Source organism: Anoplolepis gracilipes, chromosome 14, assembly GCF_047496725.1.
Source record: "Anoplolepis gracilipes chromosome 14, ASM4749672v1, whole genome shotgun sequence".
In the NCBI taxonomy this organism is placed as follows: Eukaryota; Metazoa; Arthropoda; class Insecta; order Hymenoptera; family Formicidae; genus Anoplolepis; species Anoplolepis gracilipes.
Window position 1 is genome coordinate 2,872,251 of NC_132983.1, and position 25,273 is coordinate 2,897,523.

General features: G+C 28.8%; 2 protein-coding genes across 4 annotated transcripts; one reads left to right on the forward strand and one right to left on the reverse strand.

Moving 5' to 3' along the window:
* The first annotated feature begins 4 nt into the window (after positions 1-4).
* Erf3 (eukaryotic translation release factor 3) lies at positions 5-6,085 on the forward strand. Its single transcript, XM_072906418.1, has 8 exons — positions 5-119; positions 282-602; positions 2,014-2,201; positions 2,638-2,758; positions 2,864-3,326; positions 3,565-3,871; positions 4,312-4,744; positions 4,864-6,085. Exons 2-8 carry the CDS (start codon positions 323-325, stop codon positions 4,905-4,907), a joined length of 1,836 nt encoding a protein of 611 aa, XP_072762519.1. The 5' UTR covers positions 5-119; positions 282-322; the 3' UTR covers positions 4,908-6,085.
* On the reverse strand, positions 5,547-21,389 carry LOC140673429 (acyl-CoA synthetase short-chain family member 3, mitochondrial). 3 transcript variants are annotated; one of them, XM_072906414.1, is made up of 13 exons: positions 21,312-21,389; positions 20,677-20,896; positions 12,858-13,023; positions 12,265-12,554; positions 11,814-11,910; positions 11,420-11,628; positions 10,897-11,125; positions 10,272-10,382; positions 9,849-10,048; positions 9,578-9,723; positions 8,735-8,957; positions 7,201-7,376; positions 5,547-6,679 (listed from the first exon to the last, which is right to left on the reverse strand). In XM_072906414.1, the coding sequence occupies exons 2-13, from the start codon at positions 20,789-20,791 to the stop codon at positions 6,584-6,586; spliced, it is 2,058 nt and encodes a 685-aa protein (XP_072762515.1). In that variant the 5' UTR covers positions 20,792-20,896; positions 21,312-21,389; the 3' UTR covers positions 5,547-6,583. The 3 variants fall into 3 exon arrangements, with proteins under 3 accessions (XP_072762515.1, XP_072762516.1, XP_072762518.1); XM_072906415.1 differs by having other exon boundaries at positions 20,677-20,912; positions 21,312-21,351; XM_072906417.1 differs by lacking the exons at positions 20,677-20,896; positions 21,312-21,389 and adding an exon at positions 17,147-17,381.
* Between the last annotated feature and the right edge of the window lie 3,884 nt (positions 21,390-25,273).

Here is a 25,273-nt window from a genome sequence, read left to right on the forward strand (position 1 = left end):
GGCTCCGTGCGCGGCAGCAGCGGCGAGGCAGACCACGGAGCACGGAGCACGGAGCACGGACCACGGGGAACGCACGCACGCACGCACGCGGAGTAGCGATCATACGGCGCGTGTACGCGGTGAGTGTGTACGCCGAAGTGTGTGCTGTGACACAAATAAAACTATTTTTTTAAACCCGTCCCGAGCCCGGTGTCGGATCAAGTGCGCGGCGTGCGGTTGCGACTTGCGTTGCCCTCGTGTCCCCTACGTTCCGTTATCCAGGATTCCGTTGTCCGTTTTAGCTGTGTACCCGGCTGCGTGTGTGCCGAAACAACTGATTAATATGGCGAACAGCATAGCACCGGACTCGTGGGAGCAGCAGGCGGACACCAACGGCGATATCGTCGGCCCGCCCCAGGACAAGTCCATCGAGAGCAAGTTCTCCACCCTGAACGTCAACGCTGCGGAATTCGTGCCTTCCTTCTGCATCAGCTCGTCGCCGCAGAGCAACACAGCAGCGACGGCGGCAGCCGTCGACAGCAGCCCCTGCAATGTCGCCGCCACGGTGATGAACACCGTGACCACCACCACCACCACCTCCATGCCCGTCGAGATACATCATGGTTAGTTTTTCCAGCTGGAATTTCGTCCCCCATGCGGACGGGAATTCTCTCTCGCCAGACCTGCGCCGCGATTATCATTGTTATGATTCTCGCGCGCACAGTTCCTCCGCAACTTAACCCCCTTCGTCAACTTGCAACATTGAGTCATGCTGATTGTGAGACATGCCTCTGCCTCTGCCTCTTTCGGACGACAAAGTGCATCGAGAAAGAATCTCCCATTGCGTCGATATCCGAATCAATTTTCTGGACTGTCTTTTCCACCGTATTTATGCTGTGTCGAAATGTTGCATTTAGATACCATATGGTTTGATTAATATACCAAGAGATTTCGTCTTCTGCAGTTTACAATAGGTTGCCACTATTTTTTAACGTTTGTCGTTACATGTATGATTTATTTTGCACACGAGTATTAAAATTAAATATGCATATTTGTTAAATTATATTAATAGACAGTAACGAATATAAAAGAGTATATTGTCGTACATCTTATTACTATTCGCTGTTTAATTAAAATTGTTCTATGTAATGATGTTACGTTACTTTATATATGTTTGAACAATCATTTAAGCATGTATTTTAAACATTTGATATAATTGGTGGTATATTCAAATATTAACATTTTTCACTCTAATATAAAATATTTAATGTTTATGAATCAAACAAAAGAAAAATCTAGTTACTATTTATTTATGTTTGATATATGTTTGCCAGTATCAATGGCTGTCAGTGCACGCGCTAATATTATCATGGTAAAATTTGGCTTTTAAGAACACCCTGTATAATTTGGGTAGATACAAGTCGAATTGATATCCTTCTCGTTGACCTTTGTAACTGTGACAAAAAAAATATTGCAATTTATGTGGAATTTTATATCACTTATAATATAATGTCAGAATTATTTTTGTGATTTTATCTATTTTATTTTATCAATTCTCTGCAAGACTACAAATATTTGACTTAAATAAGATGATAAATTAGTAAACGTGATGGTGAAGTAATTAATTCCTTAAAGAAAATTATATAAATAATAAAATTTATAAATGTATGTAACTTATCGAGTTAAAATATTTCCTATAATATGATTGATGTGCACATTATAAGAAATGAGATCATCAACTTATATTTATTCAATTCTTTCTCTCTGTTCTTCTTCAGAATTGAAACCTAAATTAACAACCAGTTCTTCATCTTCTTCATTATCAGCCTAAAAATAAATATAATAATGATATAAAAATACATAGCAATTAAAATTAATGTATTTATGAAATAATATTTATATAATAATTTAACAATATGGTTCTATATATATATATATATATATATATATATATATATATATATATATATTTATTTATTTATTATTTTGTATTGTCAACTTTTCTGCACATTGTTCTTCGTTTTTCTTTTACAGGAAATTCTACTCCCGTTGTTTTATCAGATCCAATTGGCAGTCGAGTTGAGGAACCTCCTGCTGGGGGAGGGGCTCCACCACCGAATGTTAACGACCAACTAAATACCAGTCCAGAACATCAGCCTGCAGATTCTTGGGAAGAGGCAGCAGTTGATGGCGATCCTTTACTTACACCAGAAAATGAAGAAGTGAGTATAAATTTGATTAAATGCTTGAACATATACTGTTTCAGCAGTAGCATGTTTTTCTATTATGTTGAATGTTTCTAGTCTTCAATTATATTTACAAGTTTTTAGCCAATTATATATTATTTTTACCTTAAATTGTTAAGGATGTCATTTTTTACAATATTTAAGATTTTATTTACATCTATTTATATCTCAATATTTTGTATTTGATAGATTAAATGCTTTCATTTTCTGATCTTATTTTAAATTAGATTATTTTATTTGAGATAAATTAAAGAAGAATAATAGTTTATTTTATATACACTCTATTTTACATTATATCTTTATATCTCATTTACTATCATTTTAATATTGTTAAATTATTATATAAATATTATTTCATAAATACATTAATTTTAATAGCTATGTATTTTTATATCATTATATTTATTTTTAGGCTGATAATGAAGAAGATGAAGAACTGGTTGTTAAAGTACCCAAAAAGAAACCTATCAAAGTAGCGGAAGATACTAAAAGCAAAAAGGAACATGTTAATGTTGTTTTCATAGGGCACGTAGGTGAGTAGTAAATTTACATAAGTGTAATTATAGAATAATATTATTTGATACATCCTTAAAATAGAATTATTGATTGTTAGATAATATTTCTTTGATATATTGCAGATGCTGGAAAATCAACTATTGGAGGTCAGATTATGGCGCTTACGGGGATGGTTGACAAACGTACCTTAGAGAAATATGAGCGAGAGGCGAAAGAAAGAAGTCGAGAAACATGGTACTTAAGTTGGGCACTGGATACAAATCAAGAAGAAAGAGAAAAGGGGAAAACTGTTGAAGTAGGGAGAGCTTACTTCGAGACAGAACGAAAGCATTTTACAATATTAGACGCACCCGGCCATAAAAGCTTTGTACCTAATATGATTGGTGGTGCGGCGCAAGCCGATTTAGCAGTCCTTGTTATTTCTGCGAGGAAGGGCGAGTTTGAGACGGGATTCGATAGAGGAGGTCAAACGAGAGAACATGCTATGCTTGCTAAAACCGCGGGCGTCAAGCATCTGGTTGTACTAGTAAATAAGATGGATGACCCCACCGTCGAATGGGATGAGGGACGATACAATGAATGCAGGTACATCAAAGATTTAAATGTATTAAAAAATAATAGATTATATTGGAATATGATTAAAAAGATACAATTTGAACATTAATTAAACTTAAAAATGAACATATAACAGTTGTATGCAAAGCATCAAGATTTTTATTTATTTTTTTAATAAAGTATATACTTTTTTTACTTATCTTCTGACAATTGACAGTAACATTATGTATGCATTTTTTCTTGATATTTATGTAAATATATCTTACAGGGATAAGATACTGCCATATCTTCGTAAATTAGGATTTAATCCAGCAAAAGATCTTACATTTATGCCAGTCTCTGGTCAGCTTGGCATTGGTTTGAAGGATCCAATACCTGAACATCTTTGTAATTGGTACAGCGGCCCACCATTCATACCTTTTATCGATTCGCTACCATCGCTCAATCGTAAGAGCAATGGACCTTTTATTATGCCAATCGTCGACAAATATAAGGATATGGGAACAGTAGTTATGGGTAAAGTTGAAGCAGGAGAAGCCAAAAAAGGACAGTCATTGCTTGTTATGCCAAATAGGGTATGTATAGGGTATATCTTTTTTATGCGGAACTATATTCTATACGCTGAATTATGTGTAAAAGATTATACACAAAAGATAAGTTTTTTTTTTTTTTTTTTTTTTAATTTCTATTTGGAACAAAGTTAAGAATTTGGAGTTTCTTAAGAAAAGAGTTACAAACTTTGCTAGATGGAAAAATGATATAAAAGCTAATATAATGATATAATGATTATTTTGATTAATAAAAATTAATCTAAACAATAAAATTATATTGAAACTATGATTTTATTTCCAGTTTTATTTGACAAATATAATGAATCTTTTGCATCACTCTATGCAAAAAAGTTTTGATATTCTTTTTTTTTTCAGTGATATTTTTTGAAAATATATGCCTTGCATTTTGTCTTTTGTAGAGTGACATATATACTTGTAAAAATATTTTTGTTTTAAATACACAGACGGCAGTAACAGTGGATCAGTTATGGTCGGATGACGAGGAAGTAACGTCCGTTGGTCCTGGAGAAAATGTAAAGATTAAGCTGAAAGGTATTGAAGAAGAAGACGTTAGTCCTGGATTCGTCTTATGCGACAGCAATAATCCTATCAAAACCGGCAAGGTTTTCGACGCGCAAGTGGTGATTTTGGAACACAAGAGTATTATTTGCGCGGGATACAGTGCTGTTATGCATATTCATTGCGCTGCGGAAGAAGTTACGGTGAAGGCGCTAATCTGTTTGGTTGACAAGAAAACGGGCGATAAAAGCAAGACGAGGCCAAGGTTCGTTAAGCAGGACCAAGTGGCTATAATGAGAATCGAGTGCGCGGGAGTTATATGTCTCGAAAGATTCAAGTTATTCCAACAAATGGGTCGTTTTACTCTTAGGGATGAAAGTAAGTAATAATTTTTTACGTTTTAATATAGTATATGCTTTCTCTCTCTCTCATTTTCTTCTCTTGTTATTTTCTTGTTTGCGTCTTGATTACGATAATGTATATGTGTACAATTTCAGATAAAACTATCGCAATTGGCAAGGTGCTGAAGGTCGTCGAGTAAAAAAAAATTTGCTTAAATGTTATGACACAGATTAATAATAAAAGAAAATGATCATTATTTCAATGTGACAAATATATGGCGATGCAAGGCGAGCACACGATATTAAGCAAACCAAACGGGCATGATGAAATTTTGGCGGATTAGTAATAATGTAACATATAAACACACAACTCACCTATGTATCGCAGAGCTATACGTTGCGTCCACGTGCTACGACGCAACAAGCAGGGGTTAGGGGGGGGGAGGGGGGAAGAAGGGAAAAATATTTATAGCCTGATATATATATAAGAGCAAATAGATTCGATTATATAGATAAGGAGACATACACAATCGAAACTCAAGAGCGTGTGTTCCTTTTATTAGATAAGCTGAATGATGGCACTTGCATTGAAATAATTATAAATGGATAATGATCAAATAATTTAACCGTGTCTCCTTGATAATAAAAAGAAAAAACCACGATATTTTTATTCTTCTGAGGTGCGACACACATGAATGGAAGTGAAGGCGATTGATATCGATTGCAGATTAACATTAAGGAAATATGATTAATATTATTATATAATGATTATTAAAAGTAATAATTATTAAAGTGGTGGTAAGAGTTGGAAAAGAAATTTATTGAATAAATCAACAAGATAGTGTTACACAACAATTTATAATTATAAAATTAATATTATTACAATTATTATTATACTGTTTCTTATTATATTGTCATTAAAAACAAATTTGCAAAAAAATGTGCCCTGATAATTTTAATAGGGACGTGGATGTATATTCGTCGTATACATCCTCGCAGTATGATATGGATTTTTTATATTCGAGCTAATGGAATAAAGTATAGCATATGGGGTTTACAGATATTCAAGGCGCATGAATACGTCCGTGTTTATTTCTCAATATTTTTTAGTTTAAATGAGAGAAAAATATATAGTCTTCATTATTTTTAACTTATTAAAATTCCTGATCCCTCACACAGATGTATAATAAGACACGAACATATACAAGAAAGCAATATGACACGTTAACATGTTGACAAATACTTTTTAATCAAGCATTTCGAAATATGCATCGCATAATATTTACGCAGAATATACTGGGTATGTTTATGGCATATAGAAGAGATAAATGTTTGTAAATTTACAAGGAGAAAAATTAATTATTTAAATTTATCTTAACTTTTGTACTTAGTTGTGCATTTAACTTAATATTTTTGCTTATCTTTTTACTATAAAATAATTATTGATCAACATTATATTTAATTCATTTATATTGAAGCGCCATAGACAGTTTCAAATTAATAGGTCTATTCTTTTTACTTACAAACTTACTTTCTGCATCTTCTCTTTCTCTTAAATTTTTTTTCTTTTCTTACCGTATATATACATACATATATATAATATAAGTAATATAAAAAATATATTTATTATTTTTAGGATTATATTATGTTTATGTATATATGTATGTATACTAGTCTCTTATTTGAGTACAAAAGTACAATTTGACGCAATTGGAAAAAGAACAGACTTCATGAATGAACATATTACATAATCATGACGCGTTCTACGTTCTATGAATATGTGACGGCATTCATCATAATTATTTACTATTTCAAAGCGCCGTAAAAGTTTCCTTGCATAAGAGTTTTTTTTTTTTTTTTTTTGTAAAAAGTGTGATTATTGTGGATCCGGGGCCAGTTTTGCGTATCCAAGCTTTTGAAGTACCTCCTTAATTTCACGGAATACTGTTGGATCTTCGATCGTGCTTGAAATCTGAAAATTAAAGAAGAATAATCGTTGCTGATAATATGAAAACACCGAACAAGGTTAGTGAGATAAAGTAAGTCTGTTCCCGCGCATAGAAAAAAGGGATAACATAATACATTTATCTGTCGATTGTCTCAATCAAAATTTCGATTATCGATTATGATGCGTCTTCCGATTTAACGTGAAATAAACGCGTCGAAATTCAAGAAAGAAAAAAGTAAAATTTTTTTATTATAATATCACACACAAAGAGTATATTAAATTGTAACAATAATATATTTAATTATAAATATAATTATAATTATAAATAAAAATTGTTATAAATTATAAATATATATATATATATATATATATATATATATATATATATATATAATTATAAATTATAAAGAGAGATACTGGGTACATTTATCTTTCGATTATCTCGATCAACGTTTCGAGATGCGTTCCTCTCGCTCAGAAATTCGGCGAGGACGCGTCAAGATTCGAAAAGTAGATGACTCTCTTCTATAATATTCGAATCTTACCTTGAATGGTTTCGATCGTGCCAATGAAGCAATAGATTTGCGAATTATCTTCCCCGAGCGCGTTTTAGGTAACGCGGTAACAGCTGCGGCGACCCGAAAAGACGCGATCGGGCCCATCATGCTTCTCACCCGTGCGACAAGCTCTTGATTTATTTCCTCCTCGTTGCATGTGACATCTAAAAAAAGTGTTTAATTGTAATTTTTTAATCGCGAGATTAACGAAATTGTATAATAATGGTATAATTTTCATAACTTTTTTTTTTATTTTTTTACAATTTTTTAATATATTATTTAATCACATATTAAAAATTTAAATATTTATTTAATAATATATTAAGAAAGCTGTAATTATAACATAAAATCGCCTAAATTCGCCTAAATTATTGTTGTTTCTGCCTTCAGAAAGCTTCAGATTGATAAGATTGATATTTTTGAAAAATCGCTAAGCAAATAATTCTTAATACTAGGGTGTCTACTCCCTGGAAAAATATAAAATACCAGGAATATTCAGAAATTTCTTTTGTATCTCATGGAATTCTATCGGGATTTAGAAAATTTTTCGAAAATTCTTTTTTTGATAATTTTGCTTTTTGCATCTTGTAAACAGTCAGTCGTGTATGTGAAATTGGAGTCTTATTTTGTAGAAACTCATTAATTGTTGAATTTTGGCTTGAGTCAAATTATCAAAAAAAAAGGCTCTAGACAAACTAATTGTGAGATGTCAAGTTTACTACATCTTTTGCTTTGTTTGTTGATGATTTTTTAAATATTTCTTATCAGATTTTAAATGTTTGAAAATTCTATGATAGCTTTACAAAAAGTTCTATGTGTAAAAATTATTAGAATATTATATTAGATAATTATATAAATTAAATTATCCAAGACACTAGACGTAAACGAGATTCATGTTATACCGGTGTTTTGATATTTAATTTGTTTAATAAATATTCTAATAATTTTTACGCATAGAACTTTTCATATAAATATTGTGATACTCCTAAGTGCTTAAAGTTTGATAAGAAATGCTTAAAAAGCGTCGGATAAGCAGATAAAGTGAGACAACGTGAACTTGACGTTTCAGTTTGTCCTGTATAAATATATTTTTTTGTTTATATATTTAATGTTTTAACATAATATTGAATATGAAGTACATTACTCTTTTGAAAATTTTATATAAATGAAAAATTATGAAAGTTATTCAGTTTTTTAAGTACATTTATAAATCTAACATTGAAACCTAAGAGACTCCGTCTTTTTTCTTTGTATGAATGAAAAATATTAGAAAATGGATGTAATAAAAAAAATTTATTTTACAAAGTTGTATTAAAGTTTTTAAAATATTCTTTTTATTTAGAATTTTGAACAAAAATAGTTGGAAAATCAGGGAATTTTTTTACAAGATTTGAATAGACACCCTGTAATATATATCGAAACATAAGTAAGATTTCTTCGAACATTTTGATCATTGACATTAAAAGGAATAAATAATGTTTCTTTTGAAAAGATTAAATGGATATTTGAGATTACTACGAACCGTTTCGTTTAATGTAAAGGCACAGTGGTACTTCTCCTTTGGTATGATCTGGTACACCGACAACCGCAGCTTCCACGACATCGGGATGAGCAAAGATAATATCTTCCAGTGCAGCTGTTGATATTCTGTGCCCAGCTACATTTATAATGTCATCGTCCCGCGCTGTCACGTAAATATAACCGAATTCGTCGATGTAGCCAGCATCCATAGTGTCGTAGTAACCCTAATTCAAAAAATTAAGAATTTTAAAATCGAGATTAAAAGAATCACGCGGCAATTTCGACTTTAATTATCGACTTTTCTTTGATAAAAATATACGAAATAATTTTTGAACAAAATATTAAAAACATATAAAAATGATTAATGTTAATGTTTTTGAAACACTCTTCTTATCTTAATAAATTATATTTTTATATATATATATATAACTTTTTCTGAAAAATCACTGATTCAATAATTATTATTTTTTTCCGATCCGTTTAAGGAATAAATAAATTACAATTTGATTCAATTTAAAGAATTGTAATTTTATCAAAAGTTGCGAACGATTAGCTTAATATACCTGATAGATGGAAAAATAGATATTTTTGATAGATATGATTCCGCAACTGTATCCTTAGTATAGCTTCGAGGCTTTATTGCTGAATTAAAATTGAGCAAATCTTTTGCGTGAATTTTGAAGTTTCTCTCTTACATGAGAGAAGCAAATAAATTACAAATATGTTAAGGAAGAGAATATATACTTATGTATAATTTTCATTACGTATACATATACATGAAATATGTATGCTATAACGTTAGTCCAATTATTAGTACAGTAAAATCGTTTATTAATCTACTTACCGGAAATGTCGAGAAATATATTTCCTTAAATCTTTCGGGTGTTCGATAAAGAGTTGACATACATCCAGGTGGTAACGGCAACTTTATCGCGATTCGTCCGAGTTCGTGTTGTAACGCTCTACTTCCATCTTCGCGCAAGATGTGAACTGTACGATGAAAAATTTACAAGTGATTCATATATATATATAATATCAAATATATAATTATCAATATTATGAATTAATTAAACGATAAAGAAACTGAATGATACTGAAAATAATTAAAGACTCACTCTCGTATCCAGGTATAGCAAGTCCTGTACTAAACTTTGGCAAACTAGGATAATGACCATATCCTGTGCATAGTGATGTAATGGGATGTCCGGTCTCTGATTGCCACCAGTGATTTAGAATTGGCACCTTAAATACTTTCTCGGCCCAAGCTTTTGTTTCATAATCGCAAAATTCCCCAGCCACAAATATCGTTTTTAAACTAAAAGCGAAAGATAGCTATTTATTTCATTTGGACAGAAATATACAATTTGTAACGGGATATATTTTTTTCTTTTTTGTAAATCAAATTGTCTCGGAAAGATCGGTTATACTATTATCTTCTTTAGTCACCATATGTGAATCGTGATCTCGCGTTATATTACAATTCGAAATAATCAGATATCATAATTGAAGATGATTAAGTTAGGTTGTTTGAAACTTACGATTTTAATGAATATTTTTTTCCTAATAATGTTTCCGGATCAGCCCGTCTTATAACTCGTAAAGCTGTAGGCACGCAAAATAATGCGTTTACGCCATGTTGCTCAATGATTCTATGGAAAAAGAAACACATTTTTTTTTAAATTAATTAAATTATCGATATGTAATATAACATTAACATTGAGATATATACTAGAATAAGGTAATCCAAGTGAAGAGAGTAAATTAGACGCATGCAAATATTTTATTTGCGTAGAAATCTTTGACAATGAGACAGTTGCACGTGAAAATAGAGGCCAGATAAATTTTTTTATAAAAAATGTTTACAAGTAAACATTAGCTATAATATATACTCAAAGTGAATTGATTTTTATAAAGAATTTATACATTTTTTTAAAAAAAGCCTTCTACTCAATTTATACATTTCATTTTTTTAAACTTATATTAGAAAAATTCAAAAATAGACATTTTTTAAAATGCATTGCTTTTCGATCCCTTAAAAATTGATCGAATAATGAAAATTTATTTTATCCAAATTCTGTCGTGTTTATCAACCCTGGCATTATTTTTCGAAGAAAACATTTTAGTAAATAATATAACATCTAATGTAGAATAATTTTTTCAAACCTGAAATATTGACTAGCATCCGGTGTCCTGTCGGGTTTTCCTTCATACATTACGCTCGTCGCGCCGTACACGAGAGGACCATAGCAAATATATGAATGTCCAACAACCCATCCCATATCAGAAGCTGCCCACCAAACACTATTTTTATTCATTCCGTAAACTGCTTTCATGGTCCAACAAAGTGTCGCCAAGTGACCACCGACCGGTCTTATAATTCCCTTCGGTTTCCCTTAATGTCAAATATTTTTAAATCACGTAATAAGAATACACTACGTGCGATTGCTGGCATTTAATTTTAAACAGTTACTCATACTTGAGATTAAGTGGTATCAGTATTTTTAAAATAAAAGGAACCGATAGAAGAGAAAAGATTCATATATTCTGTGACTCGATAATTTTTTCAAAATGTAAAAGGAAAAAGTGTTTAAAATAACGTTGTATATTCATATATTTTTATAGAGATACCTATGTATCTATGTATAAGTATTTGTGTATTTCCGTTAAATTTAGTCAAGATTTTTACCTGTAGTTCCTGATGTATACAATATATACAATGGATCGTTAGCTTCAACCATTACACACGGGTGAGGTTTTGATATCTTTAGAAGCTCATCCCAGTCAAATTGTGACTCGAGCAACGGCGCTTCCCACACATTTCTTCTTTGAAAAATGATACATTTCGGCTTCGGTGCAGTAATTATATTCATAGCGCCATTTAGCATAGTAGTATATCTGCATTTGAAGATGCGCGTATTAGAGAAAAAAATATCAAAAGTGGTTCTTTCATCGAAAGATGAAGAGACTTTAAAAAGAATTTGAAAGAAAATTATCTCTTGATATGTTAAAAAAGAAAAGTTTTTTTATGTATTTCCTTCCTAAAAATTTATAATAAAATCGAGAGACACAGTGTAACATACTTTATCACTTTGGACGGTTCCAAGCCGCAGCTGGCGGCAATAATGACCTTTGGTTCGGCATGATCAATCCTAGACGCCAATTCATTCGCTGCGAAACCTGAAAATTTATGCATTTTCAAGTATAACATGGCAATCGTAGTATCTATGCTACTAACGTTTTTATATTATCATCGAAACAACACAATGTGTGATTCATAGAAAAAATATTTAATAAATTTTTCTATCTCTAAATTTGAAAAAAAAACGTGCACGTATATTTTTTACATTTTTTCTCAGAGACTAATCTTAATTACATTGTTTTCTAAGTGAACCTTTTTCTTACTCTCGTCTCTTTACATTTTTTTATATTTTACTATTTTAAGAGCATTCTTTACGTCACGGAATAAAAGAGTTTATTTAGAAGATTAAATAATCATATAATTGGCCATCATTATCGTCATCTTGTTATTACCTCCGAAAACTACCGAATGAATTGCTCCTAATCTGGCAGTGGCCAAAATAGCGATGAGAGTTTCAGGAATCAGCGGCATATAAATGATCACTCTATCCCCTTTACGCACACCTAGCTCGGCTAACGCACCCGCCAGAAAGGATGTCTTTTGCAAGAGCTCATTATACGTCACTTTACGTATTGATGACGTTTGGGGGCTGTCGTGAATAATAGCTGCTTTCTCCCCGTTCCCGGCGTGCACGTGGCGGTCCAACGCGTTGTAACAAGCATTCAATTCTCCGCCGACAAACCTGCGTTTACAAAAGCGAATCTCTCGTGTATACAATATTGTCTCGATAATTATGAGCATTCGTATTTTTTAGTCAATTAAACATTTTTTTTACAACCAATTAACTATCTTTGAAGCTTTTAAAATTTCGCGAAACGAAATATTTATTTTTAAAAAACGTGACTTTTTTTTTTCGAGACTTTGGTTAAAAAATTTGAAAGCAATTTCTTTCTATTTGTTCAATTTAAAATATCGATTCTTTCTCGACAAAAATATGTATATAAATGTATATATAAAATATTTGTAATAATTCTATTTTAAATACCATTTCGTAAACGGCTCATTAGAATTATCCAGAACTTTTTGCCAAGGTTTGCTCCAGTCGATACAGCTGCCGATCTCGCCCCAAAACTCTTCTGGACACTCTAATGATTTCTTATACGCTTCCTCGTAGGTAGAACACTCGTTACGATGAGGGTTCATAATGTAATCTTCAAAGAAGATAATAATTAATAAGATAAAATGACGTTTCGTTGCGTACAAAGCATAGTTGAAAGCTGCTTTGGAGCTTTGACGACACTTTTGCAATTTCCGAAATTATTTATCTTTAACTGAATTATAAATAAGAAAATTACGTCATGTCTTTATGACATAGATTTTAAAAGCACGGACGTTGATTTAACTCAGTCTTCCGGATTAATCTCTTTTGTTATAGCCCGAGAGGCTATATATAATTTATACATATATTATTATTATATTGTATTAAGGAGAGTAAAAAGAATTCTATGCAAATAAAGTTGTCAAAATAATTACATACATTGCAAATAAATTACATAATAATACATGATAAACTACCATTTATCATGTCCTTTGACGGATCCTTAAATTCTAATCTGACAACAATCCTAAATAAAAATCTCGTATTTTATCACGGAGGCATAACACTTTTCTCTCTTTGTCATTACGCAAATATAATCGCTATAAGAATATATTATTGATATTATTATTAATTCATTAAAAATATTTAGAAAAAAATATTTATATATTTCTTATTTAAAGTATTCGAAATCTAAATCAACACCCACGCTTTTAGAATCTGTATCGTAAAGCTCGAAGGGCATAACGTCGTTTTCTTATATATAATTCAGTTATAAAGGTAATTTCAGAAACTGCAAGTGTCGTCAAAGCTCAAAGCAGCTTTCGACTATGTCAGATATATATTATTTTGTGTACTATTGCGATCGCTTTTATTAAAGCACCTTAACGATATATTAAAAATATATAAATTCTTGAGCATTTCTCTTTATCTTCTACTATCGCTTCTTCCATCGTAGGATTTATAACGTGAAAAAATTTTTTATCTCCGCTTTGTTAATTATCGGTGGTCTTTCTTTATTTGCCGGAAAATCACAGAGCAACATTACGTTTTGTTTAAATGTAACGAGACAGCAATACGGAGCTAGTGGCATATATTTAAAATAGTTATCGCCGACCTGCCAACGCTCTTTACCCCATATGAATAATTCATTGAATTCGCAATCGCGTGCGTAAGAGTTTCCGTGTAGCAATTTTCTATCCGGACGCTTTTTTCCTTAGCGGTGCACGTCGCCCACGTGTTTATTTTCGTGTATCGTGAATTACGGGATGATGTCGCACAGTACTACTTTAATACCGGTGTCGGTCTACGTCACGCACGGGAGAAAATCGTAGAGAAACCACATTGTGGACTACCACCTTTCCTCCCATCTCGCGTCTCGCCCTGATTCTTTACGCAAGCACGCATCGTCGTTCACACGACGTCCTTCACACGTATCCCCATAGGATCACTGTGATATTTATCTGTTACCGTAGAGAAACACATAACGCAATAAGATAAGATAACTGGAAATAGGACGCGAAACTTCTCTGGGACTTCAGCTCTTCGTTTACTGCTCGCACATTATGCAGTCTAATGTGCAAAGAGATTTGAAGACTTTAGTTTTAAACCATAAATCATAAGAAATTCGGCAATATTGGATTATTCTTCTGACATTCAACTGTGATTGATCAATTTCTTAAGCCTTACATCTTAAATTGTAGACGACGGCTTAGTAATTTAATTATTCACATTAAGACATTGAAATTTATTGACTATATATCAAATATATAATCATATATGTATATGCACATATATGTATATTATGTAAATTTGATGTTGTATATATGTACATAGGTAGAAGAGCAGCATTAATAATAAGTCTCAAAAAAGATGCATATCATAAATATCTGATATATATTTATATAATGTTTATGATTAAATGATAAATATTCATAAATCTAGTTTTTATCTATAATACTTATACATAAGTATAGTATAATATGTAATTAATAATAGAAAAAAGTATAAATTCAAAAAATAAATATAATAGTTTTAATTATTAATAAAATATGAAATATCGGTAAAAAATTTAGTGAAAATTTTTGCGGTGTTATTGGAGGATTTATCATTGTCATATTACCTTTATATTTGTGATATGCACGCTTCTAAGACTAAAAGTGCCGCTCTTATTACAATTAATTACGCGTCTGACGATTTGTTGTTAATATACGAGCGTAATTAAAAAAACATCTAGTGTAAATCACGAAATCTGGCAAAAAAATCGTGCAAACAAAGAACAGTACTGAAATGAAGATACACTTTATCGAATATTGGCTGTAGAGAATGGAATTTATTTTAATATATTCTAATGTATATTAACTAATATTAAATGGGACAACAATCGAAAAGAAAAGAGACAGTTGAAGCATAGATTAGAAAGGATATTAAATTTATATATTATTTTTATATATTTGTATATTATTTCTGTCATAATATTATTTGTACTGCAAATGCAAAAAATTGTTGACGCAAAGAACGTCAAATAAAAGCGTGGAATCTTTCGTGACACAAATAATATTGCTCATCTAATAACAGTGATTAACAATAAATTTGCGAAAATTTGATTGTATTTTTTATTAAATATGCTTTTGTTTTGAAGAAATGTCTGACCTTTTAAAATTAATTTATTTTCTACGTTACATATACGATACCTCCAGAAAAAGAAAGACACAGAAATATCACTAAATATAATTATTTTGCAGGACATTCGATATCATTATGTGTGTAGATAATGCTTTAAGGGGATTAATAAAAATTCTTTGAATATTATACAGAAAGAAGGGGAAAAAGAGAAGAAATTATATAAAATATCACGTAGAAAGTTGAAGAAAAAAGAAAGTTGCTACAATTTGAATTTTCTAGCGGTGAGTATTTCACCTTCATGTCCTCCTCTGCAAATACTTTGCGCAAAGTCCTTCGAGGTTTACCCACCCGAGAAGTTCTGAGAATGTATCAAGTGGTGTGGCACCTTATTTCAGGAAAATGAAGAGTTACGCAACTCGAAAGTAACTTTATTAGAAAGAATTCACAAACGAGAGTCGTAACAATTGCTAGGCTGAAGTAGCCTACAAATGACAACGGGCAATTTTTAGATGCTGAGATTCAATTTACTCAAATCCTTATTCTAAACTTTATGTCTGCTAAAACAACAGATTTATTGCGCTTTAGGTTCATATTTATATTTGTTGTTTAGTCTTTATATATGCTTTATAATTTTTCTACTTATATAGTCTCACATTTGCTCTCATATGAAATATTAACAAAGTAAATTCAACATTGAGCGTATGGTCACATTTAGAGCTAAATATGTAAATGTAAACCACTTCCTACCGATTCGATATAGTTTTTGTTTCGTAAATAACCTAATCATATGGATTTATTTTTGCATACGTTGAAGATGATAATGATATTAAAATGTCTATTACATATACTGATGTATTAGAGCAATATATGGGCATATTGTTAATCGCGCTGAATGACAAGTAAGAACGAATAATATAGTTCGATTTTTCAGATACATTTATATTAGACCTTAATATGATCGATAGTAATACGACGATAATGGAATTGATCTACTTTTCGATTATCTTTGACCAAACATAGCTATTAAATGAACCCTTCACTTTTTCATGCAATTAAATAATACATGGAAACGTAATATCGTATTTCATAATAAATAATAATAGATATCTGCTTTGTATGTTTTTCAAAGTTTTTTGAGAAATATCTCATATATACTACTACGTATTTTTGTCAAAACAAAATTAATATTTTAATAACTAATATTACACACACATACATATAACAATATATATATATATATATATTTATGCCTTATTTATTAATTATTATATGCGCAGTCTAGTGTGTGTGTCAAATTTTTAATTTGTTATTTCAAGAAATATTTAAAATAAATTAAATAATTTACAAAAAAATTGTTTCTTAGTATAAAAATTAATATTAAATAATTTATTAAAATATTTAAAATATTTAAAAATAGTAATAATTAAAAGAGATCCAATTTTTTTATTTAAATAATTTAAATAATTATAAAACGTAAGTTTTGTGAAATAATTAATGATAGAAATATTTTATATGTATGTAATTATTAATGAAAATAAAAAAACAACCAAACAAGTTTAGCAAATGAGCAATAAATAAATAATAAATAATAGATAAATGTATAAATTTCTTACTTTGCATACAGTTGTTTCGTTCGTCGTTCAATATATTTCCTGAGTTATTAATTTTTTTCGTGCTTATTTTTTGCCGAGTTTTATAATACTCACTTACAAAAACAAAGTTAATTACGAATCAGTAGAATAAAACGAATCGCATTACCCATGTGCGACACTCGCGATGTTAATTGAACGTTGAATTGTAGTAACGAGAGAAAACTATTATATGTTCGGCATTCGAAAATCACGAAGCTAAATTTTCTTGACAAGGCAAATACCACTTTTATTGCTGAACATATAATGTATTCGTTTTTGCATTTTAGGATTATATATACGTGAATTACATATTCGTAAATATACATATTTTAGATATGCCGATTGTTTGTAAAATTCGCATAACGAATTATAATTAAATAAATTTCGCAAAGTACATATTTTCATAAGTTGCAACAATGATGATTTACGTTAATAACTTACAAATATAAATTATTACAATAAATTTACAGTCCATGGTTTGATAAAAATTAAATATTAATTTAACAAAAAGTTAGTATTTATTATAATTAAATCTATTAAAAATCCCGCAATATTCATAATGCACCTAATAATATCTTGTTAATAATAAAGAAATATAAAAAATATCACCATGTTTATATCACGATATATGTAATATTAAGTTGAATTAAATTAACATGCTAATTAAGATGCAACGAAAATTGAGATTTAATTTACGATATATAGATTTTTTATATAAAATTTAAGTTATATATAGATTTTTGTTTTTTTTTATTATTTATTTAATTAACAAAATGATTTATCACGCCATTTTTTATTAAACATTTCTCATGATGTTTCTCTTCATAATTGCAAAAAAAATTTAAATAGTTATTATTATTGCAATTAATTTAATTCGCGTGATACATACGTAAGAATATCGCGACTCTTCTTTGAAACACATGTATTATTGTACAATTTATTGATTTGAAGTAAGAATCTAAGCAACAGGAATAAGAACTAGTAATTATTGTTTTGCTTGTATGATCTTCACGAATGATTATTATAATTATTTTATTTTAGTAATATTTGAAATTAATTAATGTATTTTATCCAATAAATAATAATAATTTGTAATAACTGTTTAAATTGAAAACACATATAGAAGTCACGAAACACGAATCACTAAAAAAAAATAATATATTAATATAATATATTTAATAAAAATAATAATATATATTAATTTAACTAGTAATTAATTTTTAATTCAAGAATATTCTATGAATTTATTGTGTAGCGTTAGAACACTTTGCAGCAACAAGAAATTAATTGACTTTATACTCATTTTCTTACGATATATAATATATTGTTGTTTATTGCGAGATTTGTTCGATTGAAATATGTTGTGTCAACAATCGGCAAATTAATTATATTCTTGAATATTATAATCTACTTATGTTAAATTACGAAATAATAAAATTACTGCCCTAAAATGCGAGCATAAATTAATTATTAAAGATTTACTACATCACAGTTTTTAAAAAATTGTTTAATCTCTCAACTTTATGATTCGTATATTATTGTGCGTATATTAAGTATATATTAACAATAATATTATTAAAGCGAATTACGTTTGGTTTTTTGATTGTCGAGTGAATCATACTTTTCGCTTTGCTCTCTCGATACCTATAATCTATAATAAAGTGCGTATCGCATCCGCGTGTGAGATTATTTTATGGAAAATGCCATGAAAAGTGTCCCACATTTGTCATATCTAATAATTAATTGTTTTCATGAATAAGTGTAAATGCCCATAAGGAAAGTAGCAAAGAATGAGCGAGAGAAAAAAAGGAAGTTCGGGAAAGCATCAGGCGACGGACGAAACAACAGTGTGCGCGGTGATTAATTTATAAATTATTTATTACTTATATATAATAATTTTTTAAATAGATTGCTAAATTATATTTATTTCAAAATTATCTTAGAAATAATAGCGATTTTAAATAATAATAATAATAGAGATTAGGAATAATAATGATTTTAAAAGGAGTGTATTGATAAAATATTTTATTAAAAATATTTGCTGTCAAATATTTATAATAAAATATTTTTATCTTCAAAAAAATTTAATTATGCAATCTATTGTACTAAATATCCGCTTAGAGAATAAATAAAAAATTTGTTGCGTATAATTTTGAAAAATCGATTATTTGAGATATTTATACAATTTTTATATAAGAATAGATTCCTTAAAAGTATAAAGTATAAATGATTGTATTTGCTTTTAATTTGTGTGAGTTTTGCGTTTGTAATGGGAAGTCGGGAAAAACGAATAGAAATAAATAAAGAAAGAGAGAAAATGATGAAGCAAGAGGAAAGCAGCAGGTGTGTTTGATAATTTAATTTCAGCGATAAGCATCGCTAAAGGATGTAAACTTCGTTTACAATGAAATCTGCTGCGATCAGTGTTAATGAAGTGAATAATATCGAATACAATCTTTACAGATTTTTATGTTTTTACAAACGTAGTAAAATCATTCCTTAAAAGTTCTCTGTCTTCTTAAAATTGTCAGTATAAACTGCGAATTCAATGCTGCAAGTGTTTTCTCACTATAAATATAAAGTAATTGTCGTTATTAATTCCTTATATGTAAGAAATAGTTTAATACTTGCAATAAAATCAATTTTGCTAACAATAATTTTAAAAAATTATTTTTTTAAATATTTTATTTGTGACAATTATATAAGTTATTATCAAAACATATTTAATTTGTTTTTATATAATGGTTGATAATGTTCTTTTGATATAATGTTTTATTTAAAACAAAGAATTAAAAATTTGCAATTAATAGTATATTAGGATTTTTGACTGTAATTAATAGCCTTTTAATTGAAAAGATGCAAATAAAATATTTTATTTTAAAATCATAAATGTGCAGAGAACTCTCGGAAATGTAATCGAAATATTTATGTTCAAATTTTAAAGTTGAATTTTCAAAGAAGAAATTAAAAGTTAATGTAATTGATTAAAAGAAAAATCTTATATCTATTTATCGCATAAAATTATTTTGCTTATGAGAGACATTTTGATATTTTTATGCCATATACACATTATAATAAAATTTATATGTAAAATGTGTAAAAAAATTTGACATATTAATTATAACTCATATACATCGCATAAAATATTTTCATATGTAAGATACAAATCTTACATAATTGAGTTGTTAGAAATTTTTTAAAATTATTAATTGTTAGAATTATAATAATAATTCTGATCCTTAGAGATAAATCTATTACATTAATTATATGAATATTATGTCACAGAACAAACGGTCAAAAACCAATATTTTTTTACTTTATTAGGTTATAGCTTTTTTGTAGTTCTGAAATAAAAGACTTTAAAGATAAATCTTTTTTTTTTTACACACACATACACGCGCGCGCGCGCACACACACACGCACACTTTTCATAATTAAATACAGATGGCGAATTAAAAATTGAATGAATGTATACTCAATTTGACTTATAAAAGAATATAAAAAGTGCGTACCATTACTATCTCCTTTTCGTGTTATTCTTGAGCGCATGATGCAAGATTCGAGATATGGTTTTTCTGAATTTTCGGACTGAGCATCCAAGAAATCGGAGTTCATCTGATGCAACATTTTGTGGCTGTTGATCAGTGTAATATCCAAAGGAGACTTATAATTTGTAATAATAGTAGCGTCTCTGTATCCACAAAGTGGGGTCCATCCACGATATACAAGGGGCTATATTTTAAATATCCTTCATATAAGTTAAATTAGAAATAATATTTTTATGAACGTTATATATATGCTAATAAATCTTAAGCGAGTAAAATCTGTTAAATTCTTCCAAAAAATTTTAATAAATTATTGAAATATGCCGCAGTAAAATAATTAACGTTATATTGTAACATATTATAACATGACGTTCTATTGCAATTATGGACAATTATTTATAAATAAATAAAAAAATATGATATAATAAAATAAAAGAAATAAAAAATGTATAATAATTTGTTGCATTGTTATATTTTTACACTGCACGATGCTTTTTTTTTTCACAGAACTTCTTTTTTTTGTCACAGATTTTTTTTATTATTATTATTAGCCATATATATCACTATCATATATAGTGATAATAAATGTGAGTAATACGTACTTAAGGATGGACACACTTGGGGAAAGGAGATGCGTGAAGACGCGCGTATCGTAGAAAACTAAAGCCGTTCCATCAAGACTGAAAAGCAAATAATATATAAAATTGCAAATCACGTCATGAGTAAACATTAATTCACAGGTCATAGTTTTAATTTTAAAGTGCAAGCTGGAGACACTATGAACTTTTTATTCTTTCACGCCATCAAACTCGTTCCTAATTTACATAACTGCTAACTTTCAGCTATCGACATGGGCATATTTGAGAATTATTAAAATGCCAAGCATCTCCGTACGATGTCAATTGTTCACGAAGCACTGTATAGTGAGAGAATCGAAAAAAGATTAACAATACCCCATAATTTCGACTTTACTTAATCCTTCTCGGAGTAAATTTTTGATAATTATTTATATAGCAACTACCGTAAAACAAATTACAAATTTATTATGAGAATTCCGACAAGGAAATTGAAATTTTCCCACTTTTTTTGTAATGACGTGATACACTATGATATGTTGTATGTATATCGTGTGTAAATGATATGCAAATGTTGCCGTTTGACGTTTGTATAACATCGCGTATGTATGTCGGAAAAAACAAATACTACTAAAACACTGCAGTTTCTTAGTATTTCATATATAAACAAAACAATTATAACAATAAGTGTGTTATCACGCTGCTCTAACTGTATTCCTTGATTTCGTTTCAAGGTACATGGTATTATTTTTGTATATGCGAAAAGCCCTAACAAATAAAAATAGAATTCTATTCTCAATTATCAAATGTTAGATGTTAAGCGTTATATAAATTTACAAGTTTTCTTATACTTAGAAGCGGGCAATTCAAGATGATGTGATTATAATCGGTAATATACACGGTAAAAAACATTTTTTATTTTTGTTGAAATTTTTGTAGCAATTTTTGGTGTTAAATTTTTAATACACTCTTATGTTAATATAACATATTGTCGTTATATTATTTTAAAACTTTTCTGCATTGAGTTAATATTCACCGTTTCTAAAAGTTAAAACAACACAATTAACAAATAAATCTTACACTAATTCAAATTTTTGTGTTAATTTTTTACTTATTATTTGTGTTATTTGTTTACATATTTGCCTTCTGTTAAATTAACATTAAAATTACAATAGATAAATTGGGACACGAGAAATGTGTTAAATTTAACACCAAATTTTTTACCGTGTATTTTTTTATAGTAATATTTAACTAATTTTCATATTATTTATTCCCTTATAATAAGAGAACGATTGATTTGTTTACTTATATATAATTATTTTTAAAATTATCAAACATTATCAGGGCATTTTTTTACAAGATGTATAGGACGGATAATTACAGTCAAATTACATTATCATTATTATTATATGAAATGATATCAAAGTAATTGTTTTCTTTTTGCTTTATATATAGGGCGAATAATTCGCATTATAATACATTATGCGTAACGCAATGACATAAGCGTCACGTAAGTGACGAAAATGTAAATCGTATAAAGTGCATGCTGCGAAACGAATTCTCGATCAGTGGAATAACCAAGCGTTTTACATAGAACTCGATCTTCCGTGAAATCGAATTGCAATGCGGTTTTTCTACGTGATCGACAAGGGACGAATGTCAATGCATATCTTAACACATATAACTTTCCTACTGTATTAGAATTGCTTCCGCTCACGCAAGAATATCACTAAAAAATGTCAGAATAAAATTTTAAAAAATGCCTCGTTCGTTGTATTAGCAATCGCATATCGCTGTTTTGCCCTAAAATCGTTGATAAAAATAATATTAAATCCAGAAATAAAATAATCTCTTTGTTTCACCACATAATCGGAAATATATCTTTTATCATTTTATATATATATATATATATATTTTTTTTTATTTATATATATATATATTTATTTATTTATTTGCTTATTTATTTATTTATTTATTTATTTATTTATTTATATATTTATTCATTATTCACTATTTATTAAAACCGAGGAAACAGTTAATCTCTTCAATTATATAATTGTTATTAAATTATTATCATTATCATTATTAAAATAATATCAAGCAAAATATGTATTGGTAATTTTCTGATTATTAAAAAACATCTACACGAAATATATACGATGTGAACGTTGAAATATTTCTTGCTTAATAGTTAACTAACCAAGTCTACGGACTTACACATCTCATGTAAATTAGATTAACAATGTTAACATAACTTGACTCCAATATTCAAGAGAAATATTATTTCAAGATTTAATATTATCTTCACGTATCAACAAAAGCTATAATGAGTTTGTTAATGTACAACAAACCAGATATTGCAATTAGAATTGTATAATGTATTCTCTGACACTATTATCAGTATTTAGATGATATACAGCTGAAGCAACACAACAGCGAATTTCGAGCTTACGTAGGAGAATCCTGTTGTGTCGCGAAAAATCGCTAATCATTTCGCTTCCTATCGCACCTGACGCCTCCACTGAAACGCAAATCTGGGATAGAATCGTGTCAATGAAATTTCTACTGATACTATTAATCGTTACTTATATTTAGTATCATTGTACTCTCAAATTAACGCAAAAAAAGTTGTATAGGTTTTTTCCCTTAAACTTTTAAATAAAGTTACTGTGATCAAATCTTTTCTTTTTTAAACTTTACATAGATACTGGGCAAGAAATAGAAACGAACAAATAGCTTGTAACATCAAGATCGTATTAATTCGGGAGGGTATGATCAATTATTTTCAATTAATTTAATCTTTTTTTAACATCTTAGATATTATGTACATTCATGATCGGGCAAATGAGCTATTATGAATATTCATACCACTACCTCTAAACTGATATCATTAATAATTGTCAATGTTGTGTATATAATATAAAAATTAAATTAATAACGCTTATAATATTCTAAATAACTGAAATTAAATATTGAGAATACATTTTGTTGAATATAATAAAAAAGATTAAACGTGTGAAATTTGACTCGCAAAAATTTATTCGAAAATTTAAAGTACTTTACTATGATTATTGTTTTTATATTTTATTATATCTAAAATGCATATTTTATCTTCAAAAGATATATACTTAATTCGAAAAATATAAAAATGATCGCTGGACGGAAAAGATACGTATGTAGTAAAATATATTGTACAAGTATGTAGTAAAAGGTTATATAACATCTTAATTTTTTTAATGTATCTTTTTTGTATTACGTACTAAATTTTTTGAAGATTGTTAACAAAGATTGTTTCTTATAAATTATCGCAAAATATAAGACGAATTGTACGTTATTTTTTGATTATATCTAATAAAATAAAAGGATACGTAAAAACAATTCAAAAGAAAATTTGCGACGTCCTAAATAAGACATATCCTAAATAGTAGTATAGTAGGTTTTTTATGTATGTGGTTGCGCATAAATTCCATACAATTTACTATATATATTCCACGCAAGTTTATAGACAGAGTATTTTATGAGAAGGGTTGATGATAACGTAAATTCCTCGAAAAATAATCGCAAATGACATATTTATAAAGAATGAATTTCTTTATTTTTGAACATGACGTTACATTTTCTCTTTAATAATGATTAAAAAGTTTTCAATAATTCAACTTTTGATTTGTTAATTTTATAATTGACGGAGTTAAAGAATTAAACTAAAAAATAACACTATAATAAAAAATATGAATAAAAGTACGATATAATAGAATTCACAAATATATGACAAAAGCCACGTACAATTTTTATTATTTTCATTGTATGATTTCATTAATATGTCATTTCTATAACTTATATCTTATGAGAGAAAAATATATGAAAATAGATATTTATGTACACATATATATATATATATATATATATACATGATTTATCTTACATCATTGTCATTATTTATTATTACGTCACTCGCGTCGCACTTCGTAGAAAGTTCAAATCATATCTTT

Excerpts from the sequence above, each read along its gene's own strand:
- LOC140673429 (XM_072906414.1), bottom strand. The coding sequence starts at position 20,791 with ATGTTGCATCAGATGAACTCCGATTTCTTGGATGCTCAGTCCGAAAAT. Across the intron at positions 11,126-11,419 it reads GTATACATCAGGAACTACAG|GGAAACCGAAGGGAATTATA; the intron begins GTAAAAATCTTG and ends TTTGACATTAAG. Across the intron at positions 7,377-8,734 it reads CCTTTACATTAAACGAAACG|ATGTCACATGCAACGAGGAG; the intron begins GTTCGTAGTAAT and ends CACTTTTTTTAG.
- Erf3 (XM_072906418.1), top strand. The coding sequence starts at position 323 with ATGGCGAACAGCATAGCACCGGACTCGTGGGAGCAGCAGGCGGACACC. Across the intron at positions 603-2,013 it reads GCCCGTCGAGATACATCATG|GAAATTCTACTCCCGTTGTT; the intron begins GTTAGTTTTTCC and ends TTTCTTTTACAG. Across the intron at positions 3,327-3,564 it reads GGACGATACAATGAATGCAG|GGATAAGATACTGCCATATC; the intron begins GTACATCAAAGA and ends TATATCTTACAG.